Here is a 25139-nt window from a genome sequence, read left to right on the forward strand (position 1 = left end):
GAGTGGGAGCCAGGCTGGGGGTGGGAGAGCGAGCCAGGACGCGTCACCGTCGCCGGGAGAGACGCTGCGCTGCCCAATAGGCAAGGGCGCACGTTAGCAGCCTGGTGGGAGCAGAGATATACAAGTGCTGAAACAAATCCCGAGACGGCTGGAGGCAGGCGGCGGGCCGGCGTCCGGCGTGGAAGTGGGAGCTGGAACGCTGTGAGCAGCGCTCGGCTTTGTCGGGGTGCTCCAGTCCCCCGGCCCCACCCCGGGCAGCCCAGCACCCCTGCACCCATCTGCCCACCAAGTCCGGAGGGGTGATCAGGACGGCGGAGTCCCTGGAGAGGAGCAGCTCCTGCAAAAATGGTACCTCCCTTCTTGCTGCTCTGCCTCCTCCACTCGGTGCGCGCCGCCGAGCGCCCCGAGGGCCGGGCAGACAACCAGAGCCTGGCAGCCGCCCTGGCCGTACCCAACGCCTCGCACTTCTTCTCCTGGAACAACTATACCTTCTCGGACTGGCAGAACTTCGTGGGGCGCAGGCGGTATGGGGCCGAGTCCCAGAACCCCACGGTGAAAGCACTGCTCATCGTGGCTTACTCCTTCATCATCGTCTTCTCGCTCTTTGGGAACGTCCTGGTCTGTCATGTCATCTTCAAGAACCAGCGAATGCACTCGGCCACCAGCCTCTTCATTGTCAACCTAGCGGTCGCCGACATAATGATCACACTGCTCAACACCCCCTTCACTTTGGTAAGGCGGGAGGCGCGGCTCACGGTCCGCCCCGGGCTCGGCTGCATCACGGGGGCTCCGCCGTCCAGGTCTCCCACTCATCTCCCATTCTCATCTCCCCACTCTTTCTCCTCTCTGCCCCTGTCGCTCTGTCCTTCGGTGCGCGCGCGCCTCTCTCCCGCCACTGTTTCTCTGTCTGCTGGCCTCTGTCTCCCTTTTTTGAGCTTTCTTAGTCTGGTTGTTCTCTTGCTCTCTCATCTCTAATTTATCACCTCAACTTTCTCCTGTTTTCCTCTCTTGCCCTTAGTCTTCACATTAGTCTCTCTGGAATTCTGTCTCTCTGTAGCCGGAAGACAAAGCATGGCCGAGTTTGCAGACCACAGCGTTTTATTTCCGGGACCAAAGTTTTGCTGCAGCAAAGGAGGGCATATCACTTGCAAGACCCTTCATGGTTCTAGGGATGGCAAACGACTTTTACAGACATAAAAAGGAAGTTAGCTTGAATCCTACTGATTGACAAAGGTTTGCTCATCTTTTAGGGATGGGCTTAGGGCAGGTGGACTTTATTTTGCATTGGGTCAAACATAACCAACCAGTGGCTTGATTGGCTATTTGGGTCAGCTGCCTTGGTGGGAGTGCAAATTTCAAAACATATCAAAAGGGAGTTCAAAGTGTAAGTAGGGTACTTTTTTTTTTTAACTGGCTTCAAGAGGCCCCCAGGGCTTTCTCTATATAATTTTATGAATATTTTTCCTCTCTCTCAAGTTTTTCTGTGTCTCTTTCTCTCTGTCTCTACCTCTCCTCTCTTTCTGACTCTTCCTGTCAGTATGTTTTTGTTTCTCTGTCTCTTCTCCCCCCTTTGCCTCCACTCCTCCCTCACCTTTTCAGCCAGAGCTTCTACAGCTGGAGGCATTGGCTCAATGAGTGTCTACGGCCAGCTGCTAAGGAATAACCTTTTCCTGTTTATTGTCTGATAATTGAGCAGTAAATCAAAGCCATTGAAATTATCTGTAGAGAGTGTTAGGTTACCAGCTGCCCTGAAGGGTAGCCCCGTAAATGGACCCCTCCTTATATGGCATCTCCTTGACATGCCCTTGGTTTCTTAAGAATCTACAATGCTGGGGGAGGCTGGATGGCCCAGGACAGAGACTGGAAGGTCCCAAGGCATGGACCTTGTGCTGCTGCCCAGAACCAGGTTACAAGACTAGCTCTGCAGCAGTCACAAAAGCCATGGACCCAAAGTCAGACTGGAGCTGAGAGAATTATAACTCTGCCGCCGGGATGTCAAGGCCCTGACAACCCAGCAGCCCCTCCAGAAAGATCCAAAGCAGCTTGACCTTGGAACCTGGCCCCTTTCACTGCCCCAATCCTAAGATCTCCACGATGTAGGGCAGTTAGGGAATGTTAAAGCGCTGGGGGAGGATCTTTAACCCTTCAGCCTGCTCAGCACAGGCTCCCTGAGTGGGTAGGAATCCTGCCTTCCTACTGTTTGTTACCAGAAAAAGGCCATGGATTCTTTTGCCCAATGTACTCAATAACCAATTCCAGAGACACTGAGGTTTCAAAGAGAGAAAGTTTATTACTAGGTGCATAGTAGGAGAGCAGATGGCCTAGCATCCCAAAATCTGTCTCCCTGAATTTAGGGGGTTCAAGGTTTTTAAGGATTTTAGCAAGAGATCAGATGAGGTCATTTCAAATAACAAGTTCAAAGCAGAAAAGGAGACAGTGTTACCATTATTATTTCAATAGGAGGACATAAGCTGAAAGGAGGGGCAGAGCTATCACTTCAGTGCTAAAGGTGTAAGCCAAAAGGACGGTGGAGTCCATACAGTTTGCAGATGTCTGGGGCTGAAACCTGTTAATGGCTGACTTCACATTCTTCATTAGCATTAGGGCCTTTGGCCTCCAAGAAAGTGACCGGATAAAAGGAGTAAGAGCATGTACAGTCACAAAGGCACAAAATAAGGGCTTTTACAATCATTTCAGATGTCAGGGCAGCTGAATTATAGTTTAGGGATTTCAGGTACTCTCCTCTGTCTACTCCAATATCCCAGAAAGCAAAAAGGAATATGATTAGGTAATCACAATTGTTCCTTAAATCCTAATTTCTCAGTTACACTAGCATGGAGCCCAGCTCTAGCCACTGAAAGAAAAGCAAAACATTTGCTTATAGCTCCTGTGATAGAAACACACACACAGAGATGGAGCCTGAAGGAAGGGGTCATTTGCTCTGACCTTCCAGAGTCCCACCAGGATGGGACATTTCAGTTGGGCCTAGTGAGTGCAAGTTTCACAGGTAGAGGTGAATGCTCGGCGCAGAGAGGACCGGAAAGAGTAAAGGCAGACGGACCTCAAAGTTCATGGTGTGTTGAGGGAGCTTTAAGTGGTTCAACGTAGCTGGAGCAGGGGAGGCTGGAAGCAGAGTAGAGGAGTGGGACAGGGGAGGGGAGAAGTGGAAGGGACTGGAAGGAGGGCTGGGTCTGGTCATGAATGGTCCTTGATACTCCTTTAAGGATCTGGCTTTGCCCTAATAGCTACAGGGAGTCAAAGAAGATTCTGAGCAGGAGAGTGACAATAATACGATTTTTGCTGCCAGCAAAGTAAAGGCTGAATTAAAAAGGGACAATCCTGGAGAACAGGGAAAGCATACAATCAGGAGGCTGTAATAGTCCAGATGAAAGATGACAGTAAACTCCACTAGGGCCTTGGTCTTGGTATTGAAGAGGAGGTATTGGATTTAAAACCATTTTAGAGGCAGAACTCAATGGATTTGGTAATTGATTGAACGTGGGAGGTGAGAAGCACAAGCACCTAAAGGTTTCGTGCCTTATAATGTTCTTGGACTCCTCAAAAGCCTTCAATGACTCCTTCCTGCTTACCAAAAATAGTCCATGGTCTGGTGGCTTAGTTTTATAACCTGGCCAGACTTGGCACTCATGACTTCCACACACTCTGTAGCCAAATGAATCCACTCCTTAATCCCCAAATGGGTCCCAGGATTTCTGATACAGTACAGATGTCCTTTGTTCTCTTCCCAACAAATGCAAATTCTACTTATTCTTTAAAGCTTATCTCAAATAGCAATTAGCAGTGTTAACTACTTGCTGTGTACTAGGCACATTTATAACTACTTTTCATGTATCATCTATCTTGTTTGATTTTCATAGCAACCATTGAAAGGGTTAGCCTCATTCTACAGATTAAGAAAGTGAGGCTCAAAGGGCCTAAGTGCCTTCCTTTAGGTAACAGCTATAAGTGACAAAAACTATGCTGTAAACAGCTATGCTCTACTATTTTCATGCTGGCTTGCTCCACCTCAACATCTCTCTGTCTCTGCCTCCACCCTGTTCCTTACCTCATGGCCCCTTTGCCCTTCATTTGGGGATTTGATAGTAATCAATATTCTGCAGGACACTGATTACTTTCTGTCTTGCATTCAGGTTCCTTGAGTCCGCCTCTGCCCAGATTAGAAGCTCCTTAATCAGGATCCATGCTTGATCTCTCTCAGGCCTGGGGCATTAGTCACAGAACTGTTCAGGGTCCTAATTTGAGTGAGCAAATTGCCCTGGATGATGTGAGATGAAGACTTCTGAGAGTCCACGGTATCTCATGAGCCTGTCTTCTCGCTCCACCAGAAAAATTAGCCTGCCCTCCCTCAATGCCCCCACTACCCCTACCCCTATCCAGGTCCTTGTATCTCCTTCCCAGGTGTTGAATTGCAAGGCCTGCTTTAGCCAAGATATGCTAGCACAGGACAGCCGTGTGAGTGTTCAGGTATGCCTCCCCCATTACTCTGAACTTCATGTGGGCCTAGAATGAATTTTATTATTACCCATAAAAATAGCTACTATTTATTTCTAATGGCAGCTTTCTAACAATATGTGGGATACTGTGTCCCACCCTCTTACAGAGTCTTTAAAAAAAGAATTCTTACAATAAACCTTTAAGGTAGAGGTTTTTAAATCTTTTCTTCACAGATGAGGAAATTGACATTCAGAGAGGTTATATTCCTCATCCAAGGTCACACAGCTAGAAACTACTAGCAGTGGGAAGTCTGACTCCAAAGGCCAAATTCTCCCCAAGCTCTCCTGGTACCCACACTGGGTCTGAACCTAGCAGCATCATCAGGATTTGTTGAATTAGTTAAATGAATGAGAACAAAGAGTGCTAGAGAAAATCATGTGTGACCCATTTCAGTGGCATAGAAAGGAGGAAGGGGAAAGAGGGAAGAGGCCACCTTACAGCATGCTGGGGGTGGACATCAAGGTCAAGGCCATGTGTCTCCTGACTGCTGTGGGCTTATCTCCAGGTCCGCTTTGTGAACAGCACATGGGTGTTCGGGAAGGGCATGTGCCACATCAGCCGGTTTGCCCAGTACTGCTCCCTGCACGTCTCAGCACTGACACTGACGGCCATAGCTGTGGACCGACACCAGGTGAGGGCACCTTCTCACAACACTTTGCCCTTTCTTCTCTGATTTTGCTTTCCAGGTGGTTGCCAGGGGATCTCAAGGCAGGGTGTGTTAGCCCATTTTTCAGTTAGCATACTTGTCTTCTCATCAACTATGATGAACACTTGATTAAGAATACTAATTAAAGCACTACAAATAAAATAGTTTTTATTTTGTTGTTCCAGTGAAGACTTTGGATGTTACAAACTCATGGCTGGCATTTCCTGTCTCAGAAATTAATGAGCTTGTTTAGAGGGTAGAAAAGCAGACCTGGAAAGTGACAAACAAAAAACACCCTGGAAAAGAGTCTGGGGTGTGATGGTGGCATGTTCAGGGCACTGCCTTACCTGTCAGAAGCACTTGGGCTCTCCTGGTGAGGAGAGCCAAGCATGACTGAGGTGCTCAGCCTGAGGAGGGCAGCGCTGCACCAGGTGCTTTGCACATGTTAACTCAACCAACCCAAGGAAGGGAGGTTCTGAAAACTGCATGCGTAGCCTTCCCAAGATCACCCAAATGATAATGCTAGGATTAGGACCGAGGGCTGACTGGCTCCAAGCCCATGCTCTGATTGTTAGGCAATCTTGCTTGGAGAAGACTCTAGGGAGTCTACAAGGCCAGTATCATAAGGGCCAACCACGAGGACAAAGAGAAATGAGATTTATTCTGAACAGCACCAAAAAAGAAGACAAGGGCCATGGAATAGAAAGCCTCAAAAGTGTAGAGCCAATGATGCAATTCAATTTGAAGAACTTTCTAATAAAATATCCAAAGATGGACAGAGCTGTCTGGAAAGGTAATGTATATAATTTCAGCAGCCTCAGGTAAGCAATGCCTGAATGATAACTTGATATGATGTTTTAGAGGGAATTCATGCATCACTAGGAAACTGGGCCAGACACGCCTTCAGATCTCTTTATCCTTGAAATACTGTCATTTTCTGAATCAATTTTATTTATGTTGCCGATGTTTTAATGAAAAATGCATAAAGTTTGCCTGCAAACATTTCCTGTCTTTTCTTGACCTTCCCTAATTTGATAAGAGGGGTTCTGGATCATTTTACCTGACCTATGCATACCTCCCTTTAACACACTGAGAATTAACCCTTGGGGCTAAGGGAGATCTGAGGAATGGGGAGTCAATCTTGTCCACGTTGACCTTGTTGCTGTGACATATACCCAAACATGGGGCCCTGTTCCAAAGCCAAGAGAGTCCATGTTTAGGACTTCCAACCCAGGCTGTGAATTCCTTCAGCAACCAAAGTGGGGCAAAGGTGGCAAATCCAGAGGGGAGATCCTTGCTGAGCAACCTCTAAAACCCAGTCACCTTCTCCTAGAAAGACTTGAAAAAGTTGGGAGACAAGTTTGGGAGAAAAAAATGAAATCCTCAGGACCTAGCCAGAATGACCGAAGTGTTCTGTAATGCCATGGTGAGGCACTCAAAGCTCTTTATGGCCCCTCTCTCCCTCACCCTGGACTCATCTACCCCAAAATGTTTTTTCCAAGAAATAATGATTCTAACCTTAAAACGAGGAAGTTTTTGAATTCTTGTGTCTTTATGTAAAACATTTAGTACAATTGATTGATGTACAGTAACAACTCCAAGATGCATTTCATCCTGAAACCAATAAGACTGGCTTTAGAATAGACATGTAAGCTAAAGAGAGGACATGGACAGGTCCAAGATGGCGGCTTAGTGAGGTGTGGAATTTAGCCTATCCTCCAGAGCAGCTAATAAATAGCCAGGAACAGTACAGAACAACTGCTGGGGCCACATCAGTGACCAGACACATAGTGTACACAAGTCTGGACAAGCCGGACCAGCTGTAATTCCACTGAGAACCATGAGGCCCCCAAGCCACAGAGGCTGGTGCCCCTCCCCCACAGACTGGTTCCAGGAGGGAAAAGGAAAGAGACTTTACTAACAGCAAGGGACTGAGCTCAACCAAGCTCCAAATGTGAAATTAACTAACAAATTCTGGCTACTAAAAATAGACCCCCAGCTCAGCTGAACCTCAAGTAAAAGTTGAAATTGCTGGTTTTTGCCCCAGTGCAGAGGGGGCAGGGTTGACGGAAAAAGAAAAAAAAAAAAAATACAGAGGTTTTTGGATCAGACAGCACAAAATACCTGAAAAGGTCTGGGCCTTGAAGGAAAGGAGGGGGCACATAGAACCTGGAGATACACAGAGCAACGTACCAACTTAAACTCTTGATTGGCAAACCCAAGGAATGAGGGGGGAGGGATCCTGCTTTGAAAAGGAATTTTTTTCTTTTCTTTCTTGTGGCTATGTTTCTATGGCTTGACTTCTCTTTGCATACAACTGTAAGGCTTCTCAGGCTCCAATTGTCCCAGGCAAGGGCAGAATTAAGCTTGTTTGAGAGACAAAGAGACTGGTCAGGTGAAAGGAAGTAATTGCCTGGAGCCTGTACCTTTCCCAGGAGAGGGGTGGGGCCCAGCTCAGGTGGATCCCTCCCTCAAGTAATTCAGACCCTGGGGTCTAGAAAACTGAAGCAATTAAAGCCAACCTACAACTTCTCCTCTGTCTCAACCACATCCCAGCAGGGAGAGTCTGCTGTAGTTAAAGGTACCACATCACTTTATGCTGGTGGGTCCTGCAGCAGACAAGTGCCACATACTAGGCAGGGTAGGAAAAACACAGTCTAGAGGCTACATAGGAAAGTCTTTCAACCTGCTGGATCTTATCCTCAGGGAAAACTGATGCAGGTGACTCTTTCCTCCTGAAAGGAGGCCAGTCTGGTCAGGGAAAACATGACTGAGGTCTTTAATACCTAAGTAGACCCTGCTAAGGAGAAAAAAAAAGCACCATACAGGCAGGGCAAGAAACAAGAAAAGAAGAACTGAAAAATTCTGATCCATTAAAGAAAACCTAAGCTAGAGGTCTAAAATAAGCTAAACTGAATGTCAAAGAACAGATAGACAACAAAGTCAGCCAGTAAAAAAATCCTTGGTAAAAAAGTGAAAACAATTTCCAGAATAAACTAATTAAGGAAATTAACTGTCTAGATGCCAGCAAAATATAATGAATCATACTAGGAAAATTGAAGATATGACCCAGTCAAAGGAACAAGCCAGCAATTCAGATGAGATACAGGAGTTGAAACAATTAATTCAGGATGTTAGAACAGACATGGAAAATCTCATTAAAAATCAAACCAGTGAATTGAGGGAGAATATAAGGAAGGCAAGGGACAAACAAAAAGAGGAAATCAAAATCCTGAAAAAACAAATCAGAGACCTTATGGGAATGAAAGGCACAGTAGAAGAGATTAAAAAAACAAACAAACAATGGAAACCTACAATGTTAGATTTCAAGAGGCAGAAGATAGGATTAGTGAACTGGAGAGCAGGACATCTGAAATCTGATAAGCAAAAAATATATATAGGGAAAAGAATGGAAAAATATGAGCAGGGACTCAGGGAATTGAATGACAACATGAAGCGCATGAATATATGTGTTGTGGGTGTCCCAGAAGGAGAAGAGAAGGGAAAAGGAGGAGAAAAACTAATGAAGGAAATTATCACTGAAAATTTCCCAATTCTTATGAAAGATTAAAAATTACAGATCTAAGAAGTGCAGCATACCCCAAACAAAATAGATCCAAATAGACGTACTCCAAGACACTTGCTAATCAAAATGTCAGATGTCAAGAGAAAGAGAATTTTGAAAGCAACAAGAAAAAAGCAATCCATCACACACAAGAGAAGCCCAATAAGACTGCATAGATTTCTCAGCAGAAATCATGGAGGTGAGAAGACAGTGGTATGATATATTTAAGATACTAAAAGAGAAAAATTGCCAACCATGAATTCTATATCCAGCAAAACTGTCCTTCAAAAATGAGGGGGAAATTAAAACATTTTCAGGCAAAAAATAATTGAGAGAATTTGTGACCAAGAGACTGACTCTGCAAGAAATACTAAAGGGAGCACTAAAGACAGACAGGAAATGTCAGCAGAGAGAGGTGTGGAGAAGAGTGTAGAAATGGGGACTATCAGTAAAGGTAAAAAGAAGAAAAATTAGATATTACATATAAATCCAAAAGAAAAAATGGTAGAAGAAAATAATGTCCTTACAGTAATAACACTAAATGTTAATGGATTAAACTCCCCAATCAAAAGACATAGACTGGCAGATTGGATGAAAAAACAGGACCCATCTACGTGCTGTCTACAGGAGGCACATTTTAGACCCAAGAATAAACATAAGTTGAAAGTAAAAGGTTTGGAAAAGATATTTCATGCTACCAACAGTCAGAAAAGAACAGGAATAGCTATACTAATATCCAACAAAAGAGACTTCAAATGTAAAACAATTAAAAGAAACAAAGACACTATGTATTAATAAAAGGAACAATTCAACAATAAGACATAACAATCATAAATATGTATGCACTGAACCAGAGTGCTCTAAAATACATGAGGCAAACACTGAAAAGAGAAATAGCCACATCTACCATAATAGTTGGAGACTTCAATTCCCTGCTCTCATCAATGGACAGAACATCTAGACAGAGGATCAATAAAGAAACAGAGAATTTGAATAATCAATAAATGAACTAGACTTAACAGACATTTATAGAACATTACAATGTTCTATAATTTACAAGCACACAACAGCAGGATACACCTTTTTCTCAAGTGCTCATAGATCATTCTCAAGGATAGACCATATGCTGGGTCACAAAGCAAGTCTCAGTAAATTTAAAAAGATTGAAATCACACAAAATACTTTCTCAGATCATAAAAGAATGAAGTTGGAAATCAACAGCAGGCAAAGGGCCAGAAAATTCACAAATATGTGAAGGCTTAACAACACTCGCTTAAACAACCAGTGGGTCAAAGAAGAAATTACAAGAGAAATCAGTTAAGATCTTGAGACAAATGAAAATGAAAACACAACATATCAAAATTTATGGGATGCAGCAAAGGCAGTGCTAAGGGGAAATTTATTGCCCTAAATGCCTGTATCAGTAAAGAAGAAAGAGCAGAAATCAAAGAATTAACTGTTCACTTGGAAGAACTAGAGAAAGAACAGCAAAGTAACCCTAAAGCAAGCAAAAGGAAAGAAATAATGAAGATCAGAGCAGAAATAAATGAAATTGAAAACCTAAAAGCAACCGAGAAAATCAATAAAACCAGAAGTTGGTTCTATGAGAAAATCAATAAAATTATGGACCCTTAGCAAGATTGACAAAAAGAAGAATTTGGAGGATACAAATACATAAAATCAGAAATGGAAGAGGAGACATAACCACTGACCCCGCAGAAATAAAAGAGGTAATGAGAGGATACTATGAACAACCTTATACTAATAAACTAGACATTGTGGATGAAATGGACAACTTCCTAGAAAGGCATGAACAACCAACATTGACTCAAGAAGAAATAGATGACCTCAATAAATGAATCACAAGTAAAGAATTGAATTAGTCATTAAGAAGCTCCCCCCCAAAAGTCCAGGACCAGATGGCTTCACATGTGAATTCTACCAAACTTTCAAGAAAGAATTATTACCAATCCTGCTCAAACTCTTCAAAAAAATTGAAGAGGAGAGAAAGCTACCTAACTCATTCTATGAAGCCAATATCACCCTCATACCAAACCAGACAAAGATATTATAAGAAAAGAAAATTACAGACCAATTTCTCTAATGAATATGATGCAAAAATCCTCAACAGGGTGGGCCACGGTGGCTCAGCAGGCAAGAATGCTTGTCTGCCATGCCAGAGGACCTGGGTTTGAGTCCCGGTGCCTGCCCATGTTAAAAAAAATAAAAATAAAATAAATCCTCAACAAAATCCTTGCAGATCAAATCCAGCAGCACATTAAAAGAATTATACACCATGACCAATTAGGATTCATCCCAGGTATGCAAGGATGGTTCAACATAAAATCAATTAATGCAATACGCCATATCTACAAATCAAAGCAGAGAAACCATGATCATCTCGATCAATGCAGAAAAGGTATTTGAACAAATTAAACATCCTTTCTTGTTGAAAAAACTTGAAAGAATAGGAATAAAAGGGAACTTCCTCAACATGATAAAGGGAATATATGAAAAACCCACAACTAACATCATCCTCAATGGGAAAAACTGAAAACTTTACCCCTAAGATCAGGAGCAAGACAAGGATGTCCACTGTCACCATTATTATTCAATATTGTGTTGGAAGTTCTAGCCAGAGCAGTCAGACAAGAAAAAGAAATAAAAGACATCAAAATTGGAAAGGAAGAAATAAAACTCTCACTGTTTGCAGATGATATGATAGTATATGTTGAAAACCCCCCAAAATCCACAGCAAAACTACTAGAGCTAATAAATGAGTACAGCAAAGTGGCAGGTTACAAGGTCAACACTCAAAAATCTGTAGTGTTTCTATATTCTAGTAATGAGCAATCTGATGGAGAAATCAAGAAAAAAATTCCATTAACAATTGCATCAAAAAGAATAAAATATTTAACCAAGGATACAAAAGACCTATACAAAGAAAACTACAAGAAATGGCTAAAAGAAATTACAGAAGACATAAGTAAATGGGAGGGCATACCGTGTTCATGGATTGGAAGACTAAATATAGTTAAGATGTCAATTCTACCTAAAGTGATACATCAGTTCAATGCAGTATCCATTAAAATCCCAAAACTTACTTTTCAGAAATAAAAAAACCAATAACCAAATTTATCTAGAAGGGCAGGGTGCCCTGAATAGCAAAACGAATCCTGAGAAAAAAAATGAAGTTGGATGTCTCATGCTACCTGACTTTAAGGTGTATTACAAAGCTACAGTGGTCAAAAAAGCATAGTACTGGCATAAAGATAGATATACTGACCAGTGGAGTCGAATAGAGTGTTCAGATATAGACCCTCTCATCTATGGACAATTGATCTTTTATGATTCATATTTTAATATTTTCACTTATGTGTGAGACTAAAGTGAAAAATGTTTATTTGATACAAAATTTATATTTTGACTAGTGCATTTCCTAATATAACTTATATGGACAGTTTAATTGAACACTGTAAGTACATGGAGCCTTGACTAGGGCATGAGTTTTTGTACATTTGTCCAGAATGATGCCTTAATAGGCAGTCAAGCCAACTCACCTGGGACAGAACAGTCTCTTCAATAAATGGTGCCTGGAGAACTGGTTATCCACATGCAAAAGAATGAAAGAGGATCCATATCTCACGTGCTATACAAACATTAACTCAAAATGGATCAAAGACCTAAACATTAGATCTAAGACCATAAAACGTTTAGAAGAAAATATAGGGAAATATCTAATAAATCTTTTTTTTATTAATTAAAAAAATTAACTAACACAATATTTAGAAATCATTCCATTCTACATATACAATCAGTAATTCTTCATATCATCACATAGATGCATATTCGTTTCTTAGTATATTTGCATCAATTTAGAAAAAGAAATAGAAAGACAACAGAAAAAGAAATAAAATGATAATAGAGGGGAAAAAATATAAAAAAATTTTAAAAAACTATACCTCAGATGCAGCTTCATTCAGTGTTTTAACATAATTACATTACAATTAGGTAGTATTGTGCTGTCCATTTCTGAGTTTTTGTATCCAGTCTTGTTGCACAGTCTGTATCCCTTCAGCTCCAATTACCCATTATCTTCCCCTATTTCTTTCTCCTGATGGTCTCTGTTACCAATGACATATTCCAAGTTTATTCTGTAATGTCGGTTCACATCAGTGGGACCATACAGTATTTGTCCTTTAGTTTTTGGCTAGTCTCACTCAGCATAATGTTCTCTAGGTCCATCCATGTTATTACATGCTTCATAAGTTTATTCTGTCTTAAAGCTGCATAATATTCCATTGTATGTATATACCACAGTTTGTTTAGCCCCTCATCTGTTGATGGACATTTTGGCTGTTTCCATCTCTTTGCATTTGTAAATAATGCTGCTATAAACATTGGTGTGCAAATGTCCGTTTGTGTCTTTGCCCTTAAGTCCTCTGAGTAGATACCTAGCAATGGTATTGCTGGGTTGTATGGCAATTCTATATTCAGCTTTTTGAGGAACCGCCAAACTGCCTTCCACAGTGGTTGCATCATTTGACATTCCCACCAACAGTGGATAAGTGTGTCTCTTTCTCCACATCCTCTCCAGCACTTGTCATTTTTTGTTTTGTTGATAATGGCCATTCTGGTGGGTGTGAGATGATATCTCATTGTGGTTTTGATTTGCATTTCTCTAATGGCCAGGGACATTGAGCATCTCTTCATGTGCCTTTTGGCCATTTGTATTTCCTCTTCTGGTAGGTGTCTGTTCAAGTCTTTTTCCCATTTTGTAATTGGGTTGGCTGTCTTTTTGTTGTTGAGTTGGACAATCTCTTTATAAATTCTGGATACTAGACCTTTATCTGATATGTCATTTCCAAATATTGTCTCCCATTGTGTAGGCTGTCTTTCTACTTTCTTGATGAAGTTCTTTGATGCACAAAAGTGTTTAATTTTGAGGAGCTCCCATTTATTTATTTATTTCTTCAGTGCTCTTGCTTTAGGTTTAGGGTCCATAAACCGCCTCCCATTGTAAGATTCATAAGATATCTCCCTACCTTTTCCTCTAACTGTTTTATGGTCTTAGACCTAATGTTTAGATCTTTGATCCATTTTGAGTTAACTTTTGTATAGGGTGTGAGATATGGGTCCTCTTTCATTCTTTCGCATATGGATATCCAGTTCTCTAGGCACCATTTATTGAAGAGACTGTTCTGTCCCAGGTGAGTTGGCTTGACTGCCTTATCAAAGATCAAATTTCCATAGATGAGAGGGTCTATATCTGAGCACTCTATTCAATTCTATTGGTCGATATATCTATCTTTATGCCAGTACCATGCTGTTTTGACCACTGTGGCTTCATAATATGCCTTAAAGTCAGGCAGCATGAGACCTCCAGCTTCGTTTTTTTTCCTCAAGATACTTTTAGCAATTCGGGGCACCCTGCCCTTCCAGATAAATTTGCTTATTGGTTTTTCTATTTCTGAAAAATAAGTTGTTGGGATTTTGATTGGTATTGCGTTGTATCTGTAAATCAGATTATTAAATTTAGGTAGAATTGACATCTTAACTATATTTAGTCTTCCAATCCATGAACACGGTATGCCCTTCCATCTATTTAGGTCTTCTGTGATTTCTTTTAACAGTTTTTTGTAGTTTTCTTTGTATAGGTCTTTTGTCTCTTTAGTTAAATTTATTCCTAAGTATTTTATTCTTTTAGTTGCAATTGTAAATGGAATTCGTTTCTTGATTTCCCCCTCAGCTTGTTCATTGCTAGTGTATAGAAACACTACAGATTTTTGAATGTTGATCTTGTAACCTGCTACTTTGCTGTACTCATTTATTAGCTCTAGTAGTTTTGCTGTGGATTTTTCCGGGTTTTTGATGTATAGTATCATATCATCTGCAAACAGTAATAGTTTTACTTCTTCTTTTCCAATTTTGATGCCTTGTATTTCTTTTTCTTGTCTAATTGCTCTGGCTAGAACCTGTAACACGATGCTGAATAACAGTGGTGATAATGGACATCCTTGTCTTGTTCCTGATCTTAGGGGGAAAGTTTTCAATTTTTCCCCATTGAGGATGATATTAGCTGTGGGTTTTTCATATATTCCCTCTATCATTTTAAGGCGGTTCCCTTGTATTCCTATCCTTTGAAATGTTTTCAACAGGAAAGGATGTTGAATCTTGTCAAATGCCTTCTCTGTATCAATTGAGATGATCATGTGATTTTTCTGCTTTGATTTGTTGATATGGTGTATTACATTAATTGATTTTCTTATGTTGAACCATCCTTGCATACCTGGGATGAATTCTACTTGGTCATGATGTATAATTCTTTTAATGTGTTGCTGGATTCGATTTGCTAGAATTTTGTTGAGAATTTTTGCATCTATATTCATTAGAGAGATTGGTCTGTAGTTTTCTTTTTTTTTTTAATATCTTTGCCTGGTTTTGGTATGAGGGTGATGTTGGCTTCATAGAATGAATTAGGTAGCTTTCCCTCCACTTCAATTTTTTTGAAGAGTTTGAGCAGGGTTGGTACTAATTCTTTCTGGAATGTTTGGTAGAATTCACATGTGAAGCCGTCTGGTCCTGGACTTTTCTTTTTGGGAAGCTTTTGAATGACTGATTCAATTTCTTTACTTGCGATTAGTTTGTTGAGGTCATCTATTTCTTCTTGAGTCAAAGTTGGTTGTTCATGTCTTTCTAGGAACTTGTCCATTTCCTCTACATTGTTGTATTTATTAGCATAAAGTTGTTCATAGTATCCTGTTATTACCTCCTTTATTTCTGTGAGGTCAGTGGTTATGTCTCCTCTTCCATTTCTGATCCTATTTATTTACGTCCTCTCTCTTCTTCTTTTTGTCAGTCTTGCTAAGGGCTCATCAATCTTGTTGATTTTCTCATAGAACCAACTTCTGGTCTTATTGATTTTCTCTATTGTTTTCATGTTCTCAATTTCATTTATTTCTGCTCTAATCTTTGTTATTTCTTTCCTTTTGCTTGCTTTGGGGTTAATTTGCTGTTCTTTCTCCAGTTCTTCCAAGTGGACAGTTAATTCCCGAATTTTTGCCCTTTCTTCTTTTTTGATATAGGCATTTAGGGCAATAAATTTCCCTCTTAGCACTGCCTTTGCTGCATCCCATAGGTTTTGATATGTTGTGTTTTCATTTTCATTCGCCTCGAGATATTTACTAATTTCTCTTGTAGTTTCTTCCTTGACCCACTGGTTGTTTAAGAGTGTGTTGTTGAGCCTCCACGTATTTGTGAATTTTCTGGCACTCTGCCTATTATTGATTTCCAACTTCATTCCTTTATGATCCAAGAAAGTGTTGTGTATGATTTCAATCTTTTTAAATTTGTTGAGACTTACTTTGTGACCCAGCATATGGTCTATCTCTGAGAATGATTCATGAGCACTTGAGAAAAAGGTGCATCCTGCTGTTGTGGGGTGTAATGTCCTATAAATGTCTGTTAAGTCTAGCTCATTTATTGTAATATTCAAATTCTCTTTTTCTTTATTGATCCTTGTCTAGATGTTCTTTCCATTGATGAGAGCAGGGAATTGAAGTCTCCAGCTATTATGGTAGATGTGTCTGTTTCCCTTTTCGGTATTTGTAGTGTTTTCCTCACGTATTTTAGGGCATTCTTATTCGGTGCGTAAATATTTATGATTGTTATGTTTTCTTGTTTAATTGTTCCTTTTATTAGTAGATAGTATCCTTCTTTGTCTCTTTTAACTGTTTTACATTTGAAGTCTAATTTGTTGGATATTATTATAGCTACTCCTGCTCTTTTCTGGTTGTTATTTGCATGAGATATCTTTTCCCAACCTTTCACTTTCAACCTATGTTTATCTTTGGGTCTAAGATGTGTTTCCTGTGGACAGCATATAGAAGGATCCTGTTTTTTAATCCATTCTGCCAGTCTATGTCTTTTGATTAGGGAATTCAGTCCATTAACATTTAGTGTTATTACTGTTTGGGTAATACTTTCCTCTACCATTTTGCCTTTTGTATTATATATATCATATCTAATTTTCCTTCTTTCTACACTCTTCTCCACACCTCTCTCTTCTGTCTTTTTGTATCTGACTCTAGTGCTCCCTTTAGTATTTCTTACAGAGCTGGTCTCTTGGTCACAAATTCTCTCAGTGACTTTTTGTCTGAAAATGTTTTAATTTCTCCCTCATTTTTGAAGGACAATTTTGCTGGATATAGAATTCTTGGTTGGCAGTTTTTCTCTTTTAGTAATTTAAATATATCATCCCACTATCTTCTAGCTTCCATGGTTTCTGCTGAGAAATCTACACATAGTCTTATTGGGTTTCCCTTGTATGTGATAGATTGTTTTTCTCTTGCTGCTTTCAAGATCCTCTCTTTCTCTTTGACCTCTGACATTCTAACTAGTAAATGTCTTGGAGAACGCCTATTTGGATCTATTCTCTTTGGGGTGCGCTGCACTTCTTGGATCTGTAATTTTAGGTCTTTCATAAGAGTTGGGAAATTTTCAGGGATAATTTCTTCCATTAGTTTTTCTTCTCCTTCTCCCTTTTCTTCTCCTTCCGGGACACCCACAACACGTATATTTGTGCGCTTCATATTATCATTCAATTCCCTGAGCCCCTGCTCAAATTTTTCCATTCTTTTCCCTATAGTTTTTGTTTCTTTTTGGATTTCAGATGTTCCATCCTCCAGTTCACTAATTCTAGCCTCTGTCTCTTGAAATCTACCATTGTAGGTTTCCATTATTTTTTTCATCTCTTCTACTGTATCTTTCATTCCCATAAGTTCTGTGATTTGTTTTTTCAGACTTTCCATTTCTTCTTTTTGTTCATCCCTTGCCTTCTTCATGTCCTCCCTCAATTTATTGATTTGGTTTTTGAAGAGTTTTTCCATTTCTGTTCGTATATTCAGAATTAGTTGTCTCAGCTCCTGTATCTCATTTGAACTATTGGTTTGTTCCTTTGACTGGGCCATATCTTCAATTTTCCTGGTGTGATTTGTTATTTTTTGCTGGCGTCTGGACATTTAATCGGATTTCCCTGAGTGTGAGACCCAGCAGGTTGAAAGATTTTCCTGTGAATTCTCTGGGCTCTGTTTTTTTTTTTTTTTTTTTTTTTTTTTATCCTGCCCAGTATGTGGCGCTTGTCTGTCTGCGGGTCCCACCAGCAAAAGCTGTTGTGGCTCCTTTATTAATGCCACTATTGGTGTTTGGTTGGACCCAGTCCCTGCCACTGTCGGAAACTCCCTCCTCTCCCTCCGGGCAGCCACCTATGGGGGAGGGGCACTGGTCGCCGGCCGCCGCTGCCCGGGGAACTCACCGATCCGAGACTTGCTGCCGGACTGGGAAGCCGCCTGTGGGGGAGGGGCACTGGTTGCCAGCCGCTGCGGCCCGGAGAACTCACCGATCCGAGACCCGCCGCCGGACCAGGAAGCCCCCCGCGGGGGAGGGGCACCGGCCACGTCTTGGGGAGCCCGCTGATCCGATACTCGTAGCCGGCCCGGGAAGCCGCCTGCAAAAGAGGGGCACCGGCCGCCACGGCTTGTGAATCTTGCCTCTCCGAGACTCTCAGCTGGTCCAGGAAGGAGGGAGGGAGGGGCGCCGGCCGCCAGCCGCCGTGGCCCGGGGAAGCGCACGCCGCTTTGGGAGCTCACCGCAGTGGAGTCTCGCAGACGGTCCAGCCAGTCCAGACTGGGATACGCTGTGTGTCCGGTCTCTGACGTGGCCCTGGGAGCTGTTCTACACTGTTTCTGGTCACCTAGTAGTTGCTCTGGAGGAGGAACTAAGATGTGCATACCTTACTAAGCCGCCATCTTGGCCCCCTCTCCTCTAATAAATCTTTTAATTGGAGGCGGTTTCCTGGATCTTCTACCCAAAGCACAAGCATTGAAGAATGAAATAGATAAATGGGAACTCCTCAAAATTAACATTTTTGTGCATCAACGAACTTTGTCAAGAAAGTAAAAAGACAGCCTCCACAATAGGAGACAATATTTGTAAATGATAGTTGAGTCTAGAATCCAGAGTATATAAAGAAATTGTTCAACTCAGCAATGAAAAGGCAAACAACCCAATTATAAAATGGGCAAAAGGCATGAACAGACAATTCTCAGAAGAGGAAATACAAAGGCTAAAGGCGCATGAAAAGATACTCAAGTTCCCTGGCTATTAGGGAATTGCAAATCAAAACCAGAATTAGGTATCGTCTCATACCCACCAGAATGACCGTTATCAATAAAACAGAAAATGAAAAGTACTGGAGAGGATGTGGAGAAAGAGGCACACTTTCCACTGTTGGTGGGAAAGTAAAATAGTACAACTGCTGTGGAAGGCAGTTTGGTGGTTACTCAGGAAGCTAAGTATAGAATTGTCGTATGATCCAGCAGTACTATTGCTAGGTTTCTATTCAGAGGACATGAGGGCAAGAACAGAGACATTTGCACACCAATGTTTATAGCAGCATTATTTACAATTGCCAAGAGAAGGAAGCCACCCAAATGTCCATCAACAGATGAGAGGCTAAACAAGCTGTGGTATATACATATGATAGAATATTACACAGCTGTAAGACAGAATAAAGTCGTGAAGCATGTAACAACGTGGATGGACCTTGAGGACATTATGTTGAGTGAAATTAGCCAGAAACAAAAGGACAAATACTGTATGATGTCACTGATATGAACTAACATTAATGAATGAACTTGAAGTATTTCAGTTAAGAACAGAGGCCAACAAGAGATAGAAATAGGGTAGATTTGGGGTAATTGGAGCTGAAGGAATACAGATTATGCAACAGGACTGATTGTAAATATTCAGAAATGGATAGCACAATACTACTTAACTGTAAACAATGTTAGTGCACTAAATGAAGCTGAATGTGAGAATGATAGAGGGAAGAGGGCTGGAGGCACAAATGAATCCAGAAGGAAAGATGGACAATAAAGACTGAGAAGGTATAATGTAGGAATGCCTGGAGTGTACAATGATAGTGACTAAATGTACAAATTTTTAAATGTTTTTGCATGAGGAAGAACAAAGGAATGTGAATACTGCAGGGTGTTGAAAATAGATGGTAATTAATATTTTAAAATTTTAATTTATGTGTGAGACTAAAGCAGAAGTGTTTATTTGGTACAAAATTTTTATTTTGACTAGTGCAGTTCCTAATATAACTTATGTGGACAGCTTAATTGAATGCCATAAGTGCATGGAACCTTGAGTAGGGCATAAGATTTTGTAGGTTTGTCCAGAGTGATGCCCCGATAAATCCCAGAGTGATTTGAACTGTGAATAAAAAAGTATTTGCAAAGTCCCCTTGGGGGAATGGTGAGAAAGAGGGAAAATTCAACTTCCCCAAGTAGAGAATTCTTGATATTCTCACAAGTAGTGGGGACAACCAAAGCAATAGGCTGATCCCCCAATCCTGGGATTTGTTCATATGAAACTTAACCCCGCAAAGGATAAGCTAAGCCAGTTTAAATTAGGCCTAAGAGTCACCTCTTTTGTTGTTCAGATGTGGCCTATTTTTTTGCTCAGATGTGGCCAACATGGCAAGCAAACTCACCACTCTCCCTTTTCTACGTGGGACATGACTCCCAGGGGCGTAAACCTCCCTGCCAACATGGTACAGAAATCCTAGAATGAGCTGGGACTCAGCATTAAAGGATTGAGAAAACCTTCTCGACTGAAAGGGGAAAGAGAGAAATGAGACAGAATAAAGTGTCAGTGGCTGAGAGATTTCAGACACAGTCGAGAGGTTATCCTGGAGGTTATTCTTAGGCATTTTAGTTTAAGGTGTATTAGAGAGGGTAGAGGGAAGTGCCTGAAACTGCAGAGCTGTGTTCTAGTAGCCATGTTTCTTGAAGATGAACGTAATAATAATAATAGCTTTTGCAACATGACTATATGATTGTGAAAACCTTGTGTCTGATGTTCCTTTTTTGTGTGATATTGACAGATAAGTAAAAATTATGGATTAAAAATAAATAATAGGGGGGAATAAATTTAAAATAAATTGAGTAGATTGAAATACTAATGAACAATGAAAGGGAGTGGTAAGGGGTACAGAAGAAAAATAGGGAGAACAAAGTTTAAAATTTATTGAGTAGATGGAAATACTAGTAGTCAATGAGAGGGAGGGGCTAGGGGTATGGTATTTTTTAATTTTTTTCTTTTTTCTTTTTATTTCTTTTTCTGGAGTGGTACAAATGTTCTAAAAAATAATCATGGTGATGAATATACTACTATGCGATGATATTGTGAGCCATTCATTGTACACCATATATGGAATGTTTGTTTGTCAAGAATGTTCATGTTTGTATGGTGTTTTGGTTTGATAATGCAAAATAAATTAAAAATAAATAAAGAGAGGAGGTGAACAGAAAAAAAAAAAAAGAATAGACATGTGAAAGCTGGACCCCATTGCAATTTTAGTCCCAGCTTTCATAAATGGTGTTGTGAACCTCCAAATAAGTGTCAATGCAGCTTCCCATGATAAGTGATGAGGGAGCCTCCTCCGTGTGTATCACCCTCAGACCCTCTCAGAGCACTTCAGAACCTAGGGGGTCTGGAACATGGGAAGGCGAGGTCAGATCCCAAGGTGAGGGCTGACCTTGGGCTTGTGGGAAGCTTTTGTGTGGGTGCTGGGTAAGAAGACCCTTCCTAGTTCTCTCCCCGTGCCCTGCTTCTGCCTGGATCTGGCTGCAAGAAGCATTTGAACTGCCTCAATTCTGTGAGCCCAGATGATGCTTTCTGTCCCAGGAGGTGGGCTATGGGGCAGGGCAGGCCTGGAACCCCCTGCAGCTCCAGGGTGCAGCTCAGGGGCTCAGTAATGGATGTGAGGGGGTGCTGGAGCAAACAGGACCTGCCTGGCAGGATAGTGACAAGTGTGCTGTGTCGTGCAGAGTTCTCATTTGCTTCAAAACCCCTTCAGCCTCGGACACTGTTTGCTTGTGTTCCAGGTCATTATGCATCCGTTAAAACCCCGGATCTCAATCACAAAAGGCATCATCTCCATTGCTGTCATCTGGACCATGGCTACGTTCTTCTCACTCCCACACGCTATCTGCCAGAAATTATTTACCTTCAAGTACAGGTGAGATCCTGATCAACCAGTGGGGAGCAGCCTGGGGTCTTGGAGGCACTTGTTGCTTGCTTCTTTCCCGAGTTAAGCATTGGTTGGGACCTTGACAAAGGCAAAGCCAAGCCCCCTCTGAATCCATACCTCAGGCTTCCAGGAGTGATGCTGCTTGTGAGTTACCTGCCTCCCGATCCATATCGGATCCTGGTCTATATCTGTCCGCTTGATTTTTTTCTACTTTCTCTTTTGTTCTCTTCTTCACAACTTCCTACTTATTCTCTTTCCAGTTTCTCTGCGAGGGCAAAGCAACAGATAACAGCTTCTGTCACTACAGGCCTGTGCTCACATAGCCCGAGATTTGACATCATCATGGTCTCGTTTACAATGAGCAATGTCACACAACCTACAAACAGAAATATGCATGTAGGTGTGTATCTGAGGCAGGACTCTCTAGCTCTCCCCCTCCATTCTGGTTCAGAGTTCTTTATTATTCTTTCATAGAATGGAAATGTGTTTCAAAGCACTCATGTTATCTTTAAGCACTTATTTGCTACTGGTTCATTAAAGGTGATCATCCCTGTCACACTGAAAGTTTGGGGACAGCTGGCCTCGTTTCTGATTTTGCTACCCTGTGTCCCCAGCACCAAGTCTTCTATCTCCACATAGTATGCCCTCCATACATATTTACTGGGTGAATGAATGGATGAATGAGTGATCATAGAGCAACTTTCGTCATTTTGTAGTTGTTTTAGCTAGGGTTCCTTAGAAGCAGCCACTGAGATGAAGGCACGGTGTGCAAGGAAGTGCTCCCAGAAGTAGAAGGTGAAGAAATGGCAAGCAGGACAAGGAAGGGGCGAGGCAAGGCAGGCTAGGGTCTCAGGTGAAACTGCAGCCCAGCCCCCAGCAAGTTCTGGAGTGTAAATGACAACGCAGAGTTTTCCCTGCCTGAAATAAGGGAGCTTAAAATTTCCTCCATCTCTGAGCCCTTAGTTCCAGGGCTCTACAGACTAGGAAGACTCCCAGCTACTCTGCCTCCTGTGAATCTGGGTGAAGTGTCTTCAGTGTCTCTACGTGTCAGCAGTTACTTGCTGGCACTCCAGACTGGCAAAGGGAAGCTGAGGGAACCTGGCCATGTACTGCCAGTTCTCCTCTAGCAGCCATAGACTGCCCTGCCTGAAACACACACACACACACGCACACACACACATGCATGCACCCCCTGTGACGTAAACCCTGAAGTGCTGAAGGCCGGTTCCAGATACTTTACAAGAGCCCCTCCATGAGTTCTAGGATATTGGAACGAATTAAATACCCAGATCCTCAACATTTGGACTCCCTGTTTGCCTTTACACATGAAGGAGTGTGAGTGTGCATGTGTGTAAAGAGAGTTTTCTCTTACTTTCAGTGGTAGTGGCCACCAACACAAATAACAAGCAATAAATAAGCCACATGGACATCCCTAAGAAGTTGAAGAGGACTGCAGATTCATGTCATATAAAATAAATACTTATTGTATAGGTGGCAGAAGGTAGGAATAATGGATTAATTCAGGCTTTGTCACTCACATTCTCAAAGCCTGCCATTTCTTTGCCCCATTCCTTAGTTTTCCCCTCTGGAATTGGAAAGGGTAGTACAATGGGGAATCCCAGTATTTCATGAATCCATGGCACTCCAAACATGAATTAGTTCAAAGACCAAGAACATTAGTGATTTATTTATTCACTCAACAAATAGTTATAGGGTCTTAGCTATGGGCCAGGAATCATACAAGGACACAGAGAGATTCAAGTCAAATTTTTTTTCTTTAAAGAGCCAGAGATAGAGTCAGATGGTTAGACTACAGCATAGAAAATGCTCTAACAGAAGGATATACCAGGAGCCCACTGAAGGGAGGAAGGGAGAGCCCAGTGCTTCTTGGGATGGGACCTTCCCACACTTGCCTTTCTCTTTCTCTCTCTCTGTCTCTCCTGCCCAGTGAGGACATTGTCCGCTCCCTGTGCCTGCCAGACTTCCCTGAGCCAGCTGACCTCTTCTGGAAGTACCTGGACTTGGCCACCTTCATCCTGCTGTACATCCTGCCCCTCCTCATCATCTCTGTGGCCTATGCCCGTGTGGCCAAGAAGCTGTGGCTGTGCAACGCGATCGGCGACGTGACCACTGAGCAGTACCTCGCCCTGCGGCGCAAGAAGAAGAAGACCATCAAGATGCTTATGCTGGTGGTGGGCCTCTTTGCCCTCTGCTGGTTCCCCCTCAACTGCTATGTCCTCCTCCTGTCCAGCAAGGTCATCCGCACCAACAACGCCATCTACTTCGCCTTCCACTGGTTTGCCATGAGCAGCACCTGCTACAACCCCTTCATCTACTGCTGGCTCAATGAGAACTTCAGGGTTGAGCTGAAGGCGCTTCTGAACATGTGCCAAAGGCTGTCCAAGTCTCAGGAGGACAGGCTGCCTTCCCCGGTTCCTGCCTTCAGGGTGGCATGGACAGAGAAAAACAATGACCAGAGAGCTCCACTAGCCAATAACCTCCTGCCCTCTTCCCACCTGCAGTCTGGGAAGACAGACCTGTCCTCTGTGGAGCCCATTGTGGCAGTAAGCTAGAGGAGGTTGGAAAGAGGCAGGAGGAGGGATCTGTCTCCAGCTGAGGTTGGAAAAAAGCCTGAAGAAATGGCCAGTTCTCTCACCCTGAAACAGTGCTGGAAACAAGTCATGCAGAAGCGATAGGCCTCTCAAATTTCTAGAAAAATCTGCCCAGCTTCTTAGCCCCATTTGGTTTGAAAACTGAAAGGCAACTACTAACCAGATACGTGTTTAAGTATTATAGTCTAAGAAATGCTGTGAAGCAGATCACAGCAAGAGAACTGAGGACAACTTTAGCCCAGATGGGTGCTGAGTCATTTATTGCTCCAACTGTCAGGCAACTGGCTTGGGGTACAACTCTCCCTACCGCTGAGCATCTATAAAAGAACCCTGAGTCATACTTTGGGTGTGGTACACCCAGATATGCACAACTCTGCTTTTTAAAAAGGTTCATTGGCCAGTGAAAAATTAGCTGGTGCTGAGATTTCCTGTCTTTCTTAAGTAGGTGGACCAGGATGAATCATGAGCCTGCTTTGGCCTGACCATGGGCAAGAGAAGAAGGAACCAATTTGTGTTCCTGAAACAGAAAAATTACTGCATTTTTCCTACCAGAAGAAATAATTAGGACTTGAAAGAATTCAGAAAAATATAAAGAAGAAAATAAAAATCACTGCCTTATCCCACCAACTTGTGATAATGGCATATTACTCGTAATATGGGCTGTGAATTTATTTGCAACTTTTTCTCTACTTGTGTGTGTGC

The 25139-nt window shown here is 42.0% G+C and overlaps 1 protein-coding gene across 2 annotated transcripts; it reads left to right on the forward strand.

Annotated features, from left to right (window-relative positions):
• Positions 1-345: 345 nt before the first annotated feature.
• On the forward strand, positions 346-24658 carry GPR83 (G protein-coupled receptor 83). Of its 2 annotated transcripts, XM_077112059.1 has the most exons (4): positions 346-732; positions 5021-5146; positions 21680-21813; positions 23774-24658. In XM_077112059.1, exons 1-4 carry the CDS (start codon positions 346-348, stop codon positions 24396-24398), a joined length of 1272 nt encoding a protein of 423 aa, XP_076968174.1. In that variant the 3' UTR covers positions 24399-24658. The 2 variants fall into 2 exon arrangements, with proteins under 2 accessions (XP_076968174.1, XP_076968175.1); XM_077112060.1 differs by lacking the exon at positions 5021-5146.
• The last annotated feature ends 481 nt before the right edge of the window (positions 24659-25139 follow it).

This window comes from Tamandua tetradactyla, chromosome 8 (assembly GCF_023851605.1).
Source record: "Tamandua tetradactyla isolate mTamTet1 chromosome 8, mTamTet1.pri, whole genome shotgun sequence".
Taxonomy (NCBI): Eukaryota; Metazoa; Chordata; class Mammalia; order Pilosa; family Myrmecophagidae; genus Tamandua; species Tamandua tetradactyla.

Coding starts and splice junctions, on each gene's coding strand:
- GPR83 (XM_077112059.1), top strand. CDS start 346: ATGGTACCTCCCTTCTTGCTGCTCTGCCTCCTCCACTCGGTGCGCGCC. Junction 5,147..21,679: donor TAGCTGTGGACCGACACCAG/GTGAGGGCACCT, acceptor CTTGTGTTCCAG/GTCATTATGCATCCGTTAAA. Junction 21,814..23,773: donor TTATTTACCTTCAAGTACAG/GTGAGATCCTGA, acceptor TCTCCTGCCCAG/TGAGGACATTGTCCGCTCCC.